Source organism: Lactuca virosa, chromosome 8 (assembly GCF_052849685.1).
Source record: "Lactuca virosa cultivar CGN04683 chromosome 8, Lactuca_virosa_CGN04683_v6, whole genome shotgun sequence".
NCBI lineage: Eukaryota > Viridiplantae > Streptophyta > Magnoliopsida > Asterales > Asteraceae > Lactuca > Lactuca virosa.
In genome coordinates, this window is record NC_136433.1 from 14,156,499 (window position 1) to 14,169,676 (window position 13,178).

At 36.4% G+C, this 13,178-nt stretch overlaps 3 protein-coding genes across 3 annotated transcripts; 2 read left to right on the forward strand and 1 right to left on the reverse strand.

Moving 5' to 3' along the window:
* Positions 1-566: 566 nt before the first annotated feature.
* Positions 567-1,659, reverse strand: LOC145130103 (uncharacterized). Its single transcript, XM_079064956.1, has 2 exons — positions 1,086-1,659; positions 567-817 (listed from the first exon to the last, which is right to left on the reverse strand). The coding sequence occupies exons 1-2, from the start codon at positions 1,657-1,659 to the stop codon at positions 567-569; spliced, it is 825 nt and encodes a 274-aa protein (XP_078921082.1).
* A 5,001-nt stretch (positions 1,660-6,660) lies between these two features.
* LOC145130104 (uncharacterized) lies at positions 6,661-8,229 on the forward strand. The gene is made up of 5 exons (XM_079064957.1): positions 6,661-6,847; positions 6,947-7,254; positions 7,387-7,824; positions 7,936-8,046; positions 8,095-8,229. The coding sequence occupies exons 1-5, from the start codon at positions 6,661-6,663 to the stop codon at positions 8,227-8,229; spliced, it is 1,179 nt and encodes a 392-aa protein (XP_078921083.1).
* Positions 8,230-8,241: 12 nt separating this feature from the next.
* LOC145130105 (uncharacterized) lies at positions 8,242-8,778 on the forward strand. The gene is made up of 3 exons (XM_079064958.1): positions 8,242-8,442; positions 8,561-8,656; positions 8,773-8,778. The coding sequence occupies exons 1-3, from the start codon at positions 8,242-8,244 to the stop codon at positions 8,776-8,778; spliced, it is 303 nt and encodes a 100-aa protein (XP_078921084.1).
* Positions 8,779-13,178: the final 4,400 nt, after the last annotated feature.

Sequence of the window (13,178 nt, forward strand, 5' to 3'; positions counted from 1 at the left end):
TATATTATCTCTTCACCAATTGCTTTTGATAGTATTAAGGTGTTCACCCTATCAGCGGTTCCATTTTTTGGACAGATGATGGCCCTTACAGATAATTCATCGGGTGATGGGTTGGCAATTATATCTGATCCGTATACAAAATCTATAAGGTTGTTCAACCCGTTGTCTGTTGAGTGGATGAGGATAGAATCAGGTATTTGTATGAGGCTCGTGGTATCCGGATCATTCATATCTGGCGATCCCATGTTACCGTTTCCATTATCAAGTAACCATGAAGGGAATTGTGATAAGCGACATACATCAGTTTCTGAGTTAAATGAGTATGGCAAAAGCATATTGTCGTGTAACGTGACAACAACGAAGTGTGCCCACAGGTATGAACTGGGTAAAGTGAGTCTAATTATTTGTGATTTTCTGCTTTTGGGCTGGATGGGAAGCGTTTAACGGAAGTCGCCACCTAGCAGCATTGACATCCCTCCAAAAAGGTGGGCATCATCTTCTAATACATCTTTCAAAGACTTGTCTAGAAACTCAAAACAACGACGATCGCTCATTGGTGCCTCATCCTATATGATCGTGGTAGTCTTCTTAATGAGTTCTGCAAGTTGGGTTTTCTTTTTAATGTTGCAAGACATCTTATCGGTAAGATCAATAGGAATGACAAACAGAGAATGTGCGGTACGACCGGATGGTAGCAAAAGCGAAGCGATTCCTAAGGCTGCAACAGCTAGAACAATTTTTCCTCTGGATCTGAAATAGGAAAGGATAGTTGTCCATAGGAATGTTTTCCCTGTACAAAGATTAGCAACTGTTTCTTCTGACATTTTACGTCAACAACATGTTGATAAATTTTCAATTGTTCTGGATTCAATTGTGATACCATGACTGTATGTTGGGAAAGAAGTAATTTCGTGTTGTAATTAGCTTCCTCAAGTAAAAGACGGTTTCTTAGCATGGAAAGAACAGATGGGCATGGCATGGGTAACTCGAAATCCGTTAGTGATTTTGATGGTGTTGATGCGAGTAGTATCCTTTGTATCTCCAGAAGCACCTGTTGTTGTTGCATCTACGGTACTTTTGGAAACCTGAGGTGTCAGAAGTGTATGCGTATGTTATGTCATCACCCATTTTCGACTTTGCAATCTCCCACAACAGAAGTGGACTTCCTACTTCACAAAATAGAAGCAGCTGGAAAAATAATGAACGTCGCTCGACCAAAGTTGCACAGGTGGCTACCTCATTCAAAGTTGTTAGCCACTCCTTGTCATCGCCAGTCAGCCCTAGAGCCTCACATGCATCTCGAAATGTCTGATGTGTTGTTCCACGAACGGTTCGGATATCACGGAAGGACTTACATCCCTTTTGATGACACAACAAAATTCGTAGATAAAACAATTCCCCAGCAGTTGGATGTACATACGCAAGGCGACCAATTCCTGTGTTAATTGTGACCGTATTTTCTGTAATAAACCTATGAATCCATCCTTTACCGGTCTTGTCCCATCGATATTTGCTTGGATATTCAGTGTATGTGAGATGATCTACATGTTGATCTCGTTGGTTGTTCTGCATCCACTCTATCAGTGTTGTGAAACCAAAACCTGGAATATCAATAACAGAACTCAACTGAGTGTTCTCTTTAAAAACAGTAGACTGCATCCCTTCCAGATGAACAACAAGAACTTGAACAGGTGGATGACGTTCGTGAATGGGAAAATTAAGGATTCTCCATGCTGCCTCATGTGGACATATGTAGCGACCATCAAGGAAGCTTTTGATCTCATCGACCACAACCGGTGGAACAGAAGAAGAAGAAGAAGAAGAAGAAGAAGAAGAAGAAGAAGAAGAAGAAGAAGTTTCTGTTTCAGATCTTTGAAGAGAGAAACGTACACGCTCAACACCCTTCGATACGTATTTGAATAGATATTTAATCATCATATTCCACCCGCAATGTTAGACATTGTTGGGGTTGAAACACACTTTTATTCAGAACTAGAACAAAAGAGAAGAGCTTACACGCTCAATATTACAAGAAAAAGAAACAACCCTCTAATACTCACTCTAAGTATTACACACTACACTCTCTGTTTGTGGTGTCTTACAACTGAGGTTAGAGCCTCTATTTATACTTAAACAAGCCTACAATTACTACTGCTACCATTTATTGTGTTCATTATGTGAACATACGAAGTTGCCATTTGAGTTCTTATTGTCAACATAGATAGAGGTGCAGCTACTGATGTCAGGTTCACACCAAGTCTGGTTTACACTCACATTCTCCCCCTTAAACCGAACTTGGCTAGAGATTCGTCACGCCGATCATGTTTCGCATTTCACTATGTTTCACGTATGCTAAAGCCTTTGTAAAGATGTCCGCCCGTTGATCCTTCGAGTTGACATATTCCACTATAATTTGCCCACGTTCAACACATTCTCGTATGAAGTGATAACGAATGTCAATGTGTTTGCTTCGACCATGAAACACAGGATTTTTCATCAATGCGATTGCTGACTTGTTATCGACATATAAGGTGATAGGCATAATATGATGTCCCGTGAGCTCCTTCACGAGATTAGCAAGCCAAATGGCTTGACATGCTGTTGTTGTAGCTGCCATGAACTCGGCTTCACACGTGGACAAAGCAACATTCTTTTGCTTTTGGGATTGCCAAGTTATCGCATTCCTTCCCAGATAGAAAATCATTCCACTTGTGCTCTTGCTATCAACAGGGTCACCTCCAAGATCACTATCGATAAAACCAACCAAATCTTCAATTTCACGACCTCTTCCATAGTTGATTCCATAATCAACAGTTCCTTTTACGTATCGCAAGATGTGTTTCACAACTTGGAAATGCAAAGTGGTTGGTTCCTCCATGAAACGACTTGCAATTCCAACCGAAAATGACAGGTCTGGTCGAGTGTGAGTCAAGTACCTCAAACAACCTACCACTCGCCTATATTCAGTTGGATCAACTTTTTCACCATCTTCATCCTTCTTAACCTTCAACTTAGGTTCCATTGGTGACGTTGTCGGATTGCAATCCAACAACCCAAATTGCTCTAAAATCTTCTTTGCATAAGCCGTTTGTCGCAAAGATATTCCCCACTTCTTTTGCGAAACTTCGATTCCAAGGTAGTAAGAAAGTAATCCAAAGTCACTCATTTCGAATTCTTTCTTCATTTGTTCTTTGAATTCGACAACATCATTAGTGTTCGACCCGGTAATGATCAAGTCATCAACATAGACACCAACAATAAGAATTTTGTCTTTTGAGTTCCTTTTGTAAACAGCTGGGTCTTGTGAACTTTTTGTAAAACCAAGCCTTTTTAAGCTTTTATCCAAACGAATGTTCCAAGCTCGAGGAGCTTGTCGTAGACCATAAAGAGCTTTATAAAGCTTGAACACCTTGTGACTGTTTGCTTTATCAACATATCCTTCTGGTTGGGTGAAATAAACCTCCTCTTTGAGATCTCCATTGAGAAAAGCCGATTTGACATCGAGATGGTGGACAACCCACCCATGTTGAGCTGCTAAGGCAAGAATGAGCCTTACGGTGTCAAGTCGTGCTACCGGTGCAAAAACTTCATCAAAGTCGACTCCTTCCTTTTGTACAAATCCTTTTGCTACAAGTCAAGCTTTATGCTTCACCACTTTTCCCAAGTTGTCTTTCTTCACTTTAAACACCCATTTCAAACCGATTGCTTTGTGTCCGGATGGCAAATCGGTAAGTTGCCATGTCTTGTTCTTCTCGATTGCATCCAACTCTGTTTGCATAGCCTCCTGCCATGCCTTAGAGGTTACCGCCTCTTTAAAATTCAAGGGTTGATCCGCTGCAATCATCAACAATTCTCCGGGTTCAAGGAACACATTTTCGGTTTCAGAATAAATATCGGTTAACGGACGCAATCCCCTTGGCCCAATCTCACTAGAAGGGCTTTCCATATGGGGCGAGGTTGAAGAAAACGGGGCTGAGACAGGAGTATGTGGAGCTGGTTCAGGCTCGTCAAATTCAGCATATGGTTGTCCAACTTGGATAGCATCGATTCCTGGACTGTTTGGTTGTTCCAGATTGATTTCGGGGTCATTTTGAGGTGTTTCGAGGTGTATTTGGGGTTGTGGTTCAATTATGTTAAAGGTCTTAGGAGTCGCCATCTCTTCTTCTTTGTTTTTGTACCAATTCCATTCTTCTTTTTCGTCAAAAACAACATCGCGACTAACTCGCAACTTTCGGTCTTGCGGATCAAACAAACGGTTGCCTTTAGTTCCATCTTCCACACCTAAATACACCATCTTCTTACTTCGATCATCAAGCTTCTTCAAGTGACCACCTACAAGTTTAGCAAAAGCAACACAACCAAAAACTTTTAGATGTTCAAGGTTGGGCTTTTTGCCAAACCACGTTTCATAAGGCGTCTTGTCGGGAAGTACTTTTGTTGGCAGGCGGTTGAGAAGATAAACTGCATGTCTAACCGCTTCTCCCCAAAACTCTCCCGGAACATTTCTACCTTTGAGCAGACTTCTTGCCATGTCCATAACGGTCCGATTTCACCTTTCTACAACTCCGTTCTGTTGAGGCGAATATGGTGTCGTAAGATGCCTTTGAATACCATTTTCTTCACAAAATAATGAGAATTCTTTTGAAGTGAACTCTCCCCCTCGGTCCGTTCGAAGTGTCTTTATTTTATAACCCGAATTCTTTTCAACCATCAACTTGAACCGTTTGAAAGCGCTCAAGGCTTGAGACTTCTCCGATAGCATGTAAACCCACATCCACCGGCTAAAATCGTTTACTAAAAGGAGAAAATATTTACTCCCTCCAACAGACGTAGGTGTGATCGGACCACATAAGTCCGCATGAACAAGTTGTAGAGGTTTTTGAGCCCGAAAAACTGCATGATCCGGGAAAGGAATTCGGGTTTGTTTGGAAAGAACGCACCCTTCACATACTTGGTTTGGGTGCTCAATCTTTGGGACTCCGATTGCCATATTCTTTTCGGACAACTTCTTTAAAGCGAGAAAGTTAACATGACCGAGTCTAGAATGCCATATCCAAGCTGGTTCGTCTTTTGTTGCTAAAAGACAAGTCGGTCTACCGGTCCTTAAAGGAGTTTTATATAACCGGTTTGGGGATCGTTTAACTCTCAAAAGTAGAGTTTTGTTTCTGTCAAACAATGTCAGATCCGACCCATCCATTATGACCCGACTCCCTTCCTCCGTCATTTGTCTAAGACTAATAATATTGTTTTTTAGACTTGGAATGAAATATACCTCATTAAGGAGTCTTTGGTCGCCATTTTTGCTATCGAATAAAATCGACCCTTTTCCCAAAATAGCGACGGTCGAACCATCCCCAAATTTCACATGGCCCGTAACGTGCTCATCTAGTTCGCGAAACTTTGAGCGGTCTCCAGTCATGTGATTGCTAGCACCGTTGTCGAGATACCATACCTCAGACTCGACTCGACTTTCTCCCGATGCAAGAAGATTAACACAAATCTTCTCTCTTAGAGACACTTTTTTGTGTGCATATTCTTGTGAGGTTGCCATCATTAAAATAGGCTCTTCTTCGTTGGCTTGAGTGAGGTTTGCCTCCTCACCTCGATTCTTGTTTGGACACTCCGAAGCATAATGACCAAATTGTTCACAAGTAAAGCATTTGATTTTACTTTTATCCTTTCGAGAAGGATTATGGTCATTCCGATTTGTATTGTACTCGTGACCACCTCCTTGGCCACGTCCACGACCTCGGCCTCGTCCCCGGCCTCGGTTACCATGTCCTCCTCGTCCTCTTGAAGTGTTTGACGAGTTTCTCTCGCCAGTTTGCTTCGAACGAGATGCCCACTCGGCATGTGTAAGCAATAGAGAAGGTCCTTCTTCTTTTTCTCCATAGCTTCGAAGTCTCTCTTCATGGGTCTTAAGACGACCCACAACTTCTTCCACTGTCATATTCTTCAAATCTCCGAATTGCTCGATCGATGTTACGATTTGTATAAATCGTATCGGTACGGCTCGCAAAACTTCTTCACAACCGTAATTTCTTCAATCTTTTCACCTAGAGATCGAATACCGGTTACGATAGTATTCAATCTCATGGAAAAATCATCTACCGATAAATCGTATTTGATGATTTGGTGAAATTATTAGTTATTTAGCTTAATGTTGAATTGTAGGTTACCATTGGTGGTTTTCTTACCAAAAGACCAAGACCTAATCCTAATGAAAGTGGTGAAGGATCTTCCCAAACACCAATCACCAATCAATCAATTCCTTCAGTCTCTAATGCAATTCCACAAATACCATGCTCTAATGAAACTAATGATAATGTTTATTTGAAAGATCTTCCAAAGGACCCGACAGATAGGCCAAAGATTACAAGTTATGCCTCAAATATAATAGATGATGTAAGAAGACAATATTTGCTTCAAGGACCTTGTCAAATAAGGCTACCCAAGTTTCCAAAAAAGAAAATAGGTGATAGATTAAGAAGCTTCGTTCCTTCATGGTTTAACAATTTTTATTGGTTGGAATATAGTATGAAAAAAAGCATATTGTTTATATTGTTATGTATGGAGACCTCATGGGACAAAAAGGAGGACGATAAGTTTGTTTCCCAAGGTTTTGATACTTGGAATAAAAAAAATGCATTTCGGACTTATATGGGTAATGTTGATAGTTTTCACAACAAAGCAAGAGAAAAGTGTGACTTTTTATTGAGAGAAAAACAAGCTATTAATGTAGTCTTGAGGAGGCAAACCGAAGCGGAGGACCATAAATATAAAGCGCAATTACGTGTTTCTATTATGGTTGTTAGACTTTTATTGAAAACCGGTTTACCGTTTCGCGGTAATGACGAGTCGGTTAACTCGGAAAACAGAGGGCTTTATATTGAAGTGTAAAAAGCCATTCGAGAGACTAGTGAATATATTTTCAACAATACTTTAGAAAATGATCCTAAAAACAATCAACTTATTTTCCCTACAAGTCAAAAAGAACTTGTGCAATGTTTTGCACAAGAAGTACTTTTGAGTATTCGTCAAAAGATTGGTCAAGATGTATTCGCTTTATTGGTTGATGAATCTAGCGATGTCTCAAAAAAGGAACAAATGGCTATTGTTTTGCGATATGTGGATAGTCTTGGCTTTGTGAAGGAAAGATTCATTGGAGTTGTGCACGTGAAGGATACATCCTCTTTAATACTCAAAAACGCCTTAAATGAAGTACTTACAAGTAATAAGTTGAGTTTTAGTCAGGTAATTTATTCTTTACTTTTTTGTTACTTCAATTTAATTTAATTACCTTTGTGTTATATATATATATATATATATATATATATACATATATATATATATATATATATATATATATATTAATTTTTTTAATAGATAAGAGGACAAGGTTATGATGGGGCTAGCAATATGCGAGGGGAATTCAATGGTTTGAAAGCTTTGATATTACAAGAGAATGACACAACTTTTTATGTACATTGCTTTGCACACCAACTTCAATTGGTGGTTGTAGCTGTAGCAAAGAAGCATGATGGTGTTAGTGACTTTTTTGAGCAAAATTCGTTGGTGGTTAATGTTGTTTGTGCCTCGTGTAAAAGAAAAGACTTGTTACGGGAACAAGCAAGAGAAAGGGTGCAAAAAGGCTTGTGTAGTGGTGAACTTGAAACGAGAAGAGGGTTAAATCAAGAGACTACACTTGTTCGGGCGAGAGATACAAGATGGGGTTCACATTTCAACACACTCACAAGTTTGATGAAGTTGTTTGCGGATGTTCTTGTAGTTTTAGAATTTGTGAAAGTGGATGGAGGGTATTTGGCAAACCGCCAACAAGCATCCGAAATCTTAGCATATTTTAAATCTTATGAGTTCGTGTTTTACTTATATATGATGTATGACATTTAACGCCTCACGGGTACATTATCAAAGCAACTTCAAAAAAAAGATCTAGACATTTTAGAAGCAGCTTCGATGGTTAGAGGGAAAATGGACGCATTGCAATTTTTAAGAGACATGGGGTTTGCTAGCATTTTGCCAAAGGTATCCTCTTTTTGTCAAACACACAATATTGCTACTCTGGAAATGCAGTATTTTTATGTTGGTGCGAGAAACCATACGACCACAAAGACCAATGGATTTCATTTTGAGGTTGAAATCTTCAACACGGTGGTGGATATGCAACTAACAGAATATCGGGATCGATTTAGTGAAACAAGCACCTAATTACTAGAATACATGGGTGCTTTGAGCCATTGTGATTCATTTTCACAATTTGACAAATCAAAGTTGTTAAAGTTGGCGAAGCTGTACAAGTATGACTTTGATGATTCGGATTTGATAGATCTTGAAGGACAACTTGAGGTATTTTATCACTCTTGCATCAAAGATGAGCGTTTTACCACTTTGAAAGGAATTTCCGAGCTTTCTCGTTTGATGGTTAGTACGGGGAAACATCGGTCTTATCCTTTGGTTCATAAGCTTTTAAAGTTGGCTTTGATTACCCGTAGCAACCGCAAGTGTAGAAAGATGTTTTTCGAAGATGAAGTTCTTGAAGACCGACTTGCGCAACAAGATTGGCGATGAGTTTTTGAACGACGCGTTGTTTTCCTATGTTGAGACCGAAGCACTTGTGAAAGTTGAGAATGAAAAGGTAATGGAACGGTCTCAAAAGATTTATGTACGAAGAGGACAAATTTAAATTGTAATAGATGATAGATTGTTGTTATGTTTTTAACTTTTATGTAATGGATCGTTTATTTGTATTAGACGTAATGAATTATTTTTTGGTTTTATATTATGTTTGACCGGAAAAAAAAATTCGGCAACACCTACTGTCAATTCCTACGGCCGTCCCTGCAGAAAACGACAACACAAATAAATGGAGCGACGAAAATTGATGGCGGCAACAGCGTAGAACGGTAGAACGACGAAACTAATGACGAGATAGAAAAAGGGAATGAGAATATTGGAAAGATTGAATTATTCGGAAGTGAAAATAAAAAATATTAATTTTTTTTCAAGTGGATCCAAAAGTAAACATGCGGATCCATGTGGATCCAAAAGGGGGAATGAAATGTGGTAAAGCCTGTAAAATAAAGAAATGACTCATCCATATGAGGCAAAGTAAAAGAAATGAAAAGTAAAGGACAAAAATCATAAATAAATTGAAAAAACATGGGAATGAAAAGAGGAAAGACGCAGGGAGAGATAGGAAGAAAAGACAAAAACAGTGTGGTAAAAACATGAAAATGTGGAAGTAAATTGGTAAAAACATGAAAAGATGGAAGCAGACTGTTCCTGAACATATTATCTTTTTCATACGTATATTAATAACTAGAAAGGTCAGAGATTTTGATTTGTGTCAGTTAAACTTTTGTAAGTTTGTTTTAAGAGATTGTAAAGTCTGTTCTACTGCAAATAATCGTAATTACTTACATTATTATTGATCCCTTTATAAATCCATATCTATAATACATAGACTCCATAAAAGTATAAATCCACCCGACACAAAACTTTTGTTAAGTAACTGATCTAACTGCAACTTGAGTAATTTTTACTGGAAACACATTTTACCCATTTTTATTTCAAGAATTATTAAACCAGAAACCTTCAAAAGGTTAATTATATTATCTACATCAATCTTAAAAAATCATCAAAATAAAACATGCGTATGAACACTTCAAATGCAAAAACATAAGAAGCAAACATTTTTCAAAATAGGGAAAACATCAGAATATATGACCATTTTGTCCTTTCACGTTAATGTAGTTAAATAAAATGATGATATAAACTAAAAAAATTATGGCATTACAGCAGGTAATTGAACATTTTCAATTTACATGTTATGTTCATGTAGTACACATATTTATTCCTATAAACTCAAAAAATAATAGCAGGTCAAACATCACTAAATTTAACTTAATACATATTGAATAATGTCTACTTGCAACTTTGAAAAAAAAAATACTGTAACTAACAAAATCATGCTAACTACATATTTCTCTCTACTACTAATAGTGTGCAGAATAACATAAGTAAAAATAAGAAGTACCCAAAATGCCCCTCTCACCCATAGATTGATGGTTTCTTTCTTCTATCCCAAATACATTTTTCATCTCTTGCTATGCTTTTTGCTGGAAAAGCACGTCCCCTGAATCAAATACAAAAAAATAAAATTATAAGATAAAAAAACCAAATAATGTTGAAATTTAAAAGTTTGATTAAACCATGTATGAGCTTTGTATATGTAGATAATCACACCACACCCTTGTTCTTCATTTGGGAAAAAGACCACCGTTACATCAAAATTTTATCATCTTGTAAAAAAAGTCTCCAAAAATGAAGCCCAAATTCTATAAAATATTACCTATTATTATGGAGGTCTAACACCAAAGCATTAACATTTTCTCTCCTTAAAATCTCAATTGCTTCCTTCACAACAGCTGGAATTGCAAAAAGTAGTTTGTTAGAAGTTAGTTTAGTAAAAGAATTAGAAAAAGAGTCTTATGAGATATACCATAATCATTTTGGTTGAATGGTGTTAATTCGATGTATCCAATGTTTGAGGTACATTTCCCTATATGTTGTCACGTGTTTCACACACTCTTGACTTCCCTAAATTTAATGAAATGTTTTCCCTCATGTCCATTTTTTCTTATATTTAACATAACTTTATATACATGTGGAGATTATAATTGATTTAAATGAAAGGGAGAAAATGGATATACATGAAGATAACTGATTTATCTCGGGCCTACTTCGTATCTTTAATTGTATAATGTAATATAATCCTTCATGCTTCTAATAACTGAAGTTGTCATTTTGTCACCATGAAACCACAAAGTAACTACTGCTTAGCTTCAACTTTCTTATTCTGCCACAACCTGTCATAATTTTTTAGATTGTATGTATCTCAATTTACAAAAAATGTTTTATATATAAAAAAAAAATTATGTATCTGTAATTCTCTCCAAGAAATAATCAGATTATATAACAAAAGAAACAAAAACTTACCTTCCATTTTTTGGAAAATACAATGTCATACTTGAGTAGTGTTCTCAAAGTACAGTAGGATAATATATGCATGTATCTTCAATGATGAAGATAAATTAGACCAATAATAATAATAATAAAAGAAGGTAGTTATTACTTTTTTTTTGTGTTTTTTTGTTATATAATCTGATTATTTCTCACCAGCAATCACAAACTCGGCTCTATGTGCACAGTCTACAATTTGATGTCTGAAAAAAAAACCCGAATCCAAAGAAAGGTAAAGATCCAATATTTTAATGAAATTAGAAAAACTCAAATTAGAAAGAAGGGTAAAGATTCAATCTTTCTATAAAATTAGAAAAAAATAAAGGCGAATATTCAATCTTTTTTATAAAATTATGCATGAAAGATAACAAATTTATATAAAATTAAGCTTTACCTAATAAAAAAGATCTGTGTAACAGAACATACTTCCATATTTCATAAGACATGAGGTTTGAGACTCAACAACCACATCATCTCCCTCAGACTTGCATTGATAAAAACTTCATACAACAGAATCTGCAACAGTTCCTGCAACTGTTACAACAGCAGCAAAACCACCAGATGTACATGATATAGGTAAAAGCACAATGATATTTTCTACATAATTTCTTAGATAATGTTATTAAATGTTCACAATTCTTAAACTTTTAAAAAAGTGTAATCAACATCCCACTTCCAATGTTTATATATATATATATATATATATATATATATATATATATATATATATATATATATATATATATATAGGGCTAGGTTATAATGTGGATGGACAACTATTGTGTGGACGTGTGGATAATGCTATTTTATGAAAATTACTAAGAAAATATGTTGTTTAGTAATGTGAATACGCTCAATCTCACAGAACTATTGTTATTTTAATGGATTCTCACCAATTCTAATTTATTTTTGTTCTCATTCATCGTTTTTTATTTATTTCAATTCTTACATAATACGACTCAATAAACATCCTGATAATATTCTGACAGAATGAGAATAATTAAAAAAAGTGTATAATAACCTTATAGACGATTTAATTAGTGAAAATATATATATATATATATATATATATATATATATATATATATATATTGTAGCAATTTTATTTCATTTCTTTCTACTTCTTAAACTCAAAAGGTATAATGGTAAGACCATTTTGATGAAGAGAAACTATGCTTTTAATGGTTTACCATAAAGTGGATTCACTAATATAAATTAATCTAATGAAGGTTAGGAGAAAGGCAATAACTTGAGTAATGGTAAGACCATTCAAATTTATGCATGAACTGGGATGAAAGTAAGTACCAACAGTTAAAGTCTTGTAGGAGATCAGTTGTGTTGCTTGTTCTTATCAGTAGGGAGATAGCTCGTGCATCCTACTACCTCCATTACCCACTGAGCACAATCATAAGTTATAGTAAAGATTAGCACATGTAAGATGACCAACAATGCTCATTTTGATAAGTAAAAAGTACAATTATGGGTTGAATTCTCTGTCAAGCATTTCATCAAACAACTTATACGCATCATAAACTTATTATTGAACGACACTTATGTATGGTTTCATCATCCAACCAACCTTTGATAACATCCAACTTCAAAGGAAAAAAAAACCATGTCGTTAAAATAGATAGTTCCATTAATGAAAAAGAGTAAGAAGAAACATAATCGTATTGATGATGTCGCTCCCTAAAACGATTCGGTTCCTCTGTAACACCAAATATAAAGATGGATTGTGTGTAAATCCACCCAGATGAATGAACCCTATGGTTTTCGTAGAGGAGATATGGAGAATCAAAGAAACTGGCGGGAACAGAAGGGGGAGATATCGATGGAGATGGCGACAAACAGTCAATCGTCTGATGGTGCTTCACCGTCTTCTTCTTAGCTTAGATCAAATTCTGCCAGTATCGACGTCGTCGACGCCCTCAACACGGCCGCTGTTGGAGAAAGGTTGAAGAAGTTGGAGGAATGAGCGCTGGGAAAAAAGACAAAAAAAGGGCCAAATTATTAATGAAAGAACTGGACGACTTCTTCTCTACAGAAAGATCAATAAACCTCTAAAAGTTAAAAAAGATGTATGGGCATTTCATTTCAGGAAGTTCTTTTAAAACAATTTTTTGGCAAAAACAAAA

Bases quoted from the DNA above. Each gene is read 5' to 3' on its own strand.
- LOC145130104 (XM_079064957.1), top strand. From the start codon at position 6,661: ATGGGTAATGTTGATAGTTTTCACAACAAAGCAAGAGAAAAGTGTGAC. The intron at 6,848-6,946 runs GTAATGACGAGT...ACAATACTTTAG, and splicing joins AACCGGTTTACCGTTTCGCG to AAAATGATCCTAAAAACAAT. The intron at 7,255-7,386 runs GTAATTTATTCT...TTTTTTTAATAG, and splicing joins ATAAGTTGAGTTTTAGTCAG to ATAAGAGGACAAGGTTATGA.
- LOC145130103 (XM_079064956.1), bottom strand. From the start codon at position 1,659: ATGCAGTCTACTGTTTTTAAAGAGAACACTCAGTTGAGTTCTGTTATT. The intron at 818-1,085 runs GTTTCCAAAAGT...GTAAAATGTCAG, and splicing joins ATACACTTCTGACACCTCAG to AAGAAACAGTTGCTAATCTT.
- LOC145130105 (XM_079064958.1), top strand. From the start codon at position 8,242: ATGGGTGCTTTGAGCCATTGTGATTCATTTTCACAATTTGACAAATCA. The intron at 8,443-8,560 runs GTTAGTACGGGG...AAGTTCTTGAAG, and splicing joins CCGAGCTTTCTCGTTTGATG to ACCGACTTGCGCAACAAGAT.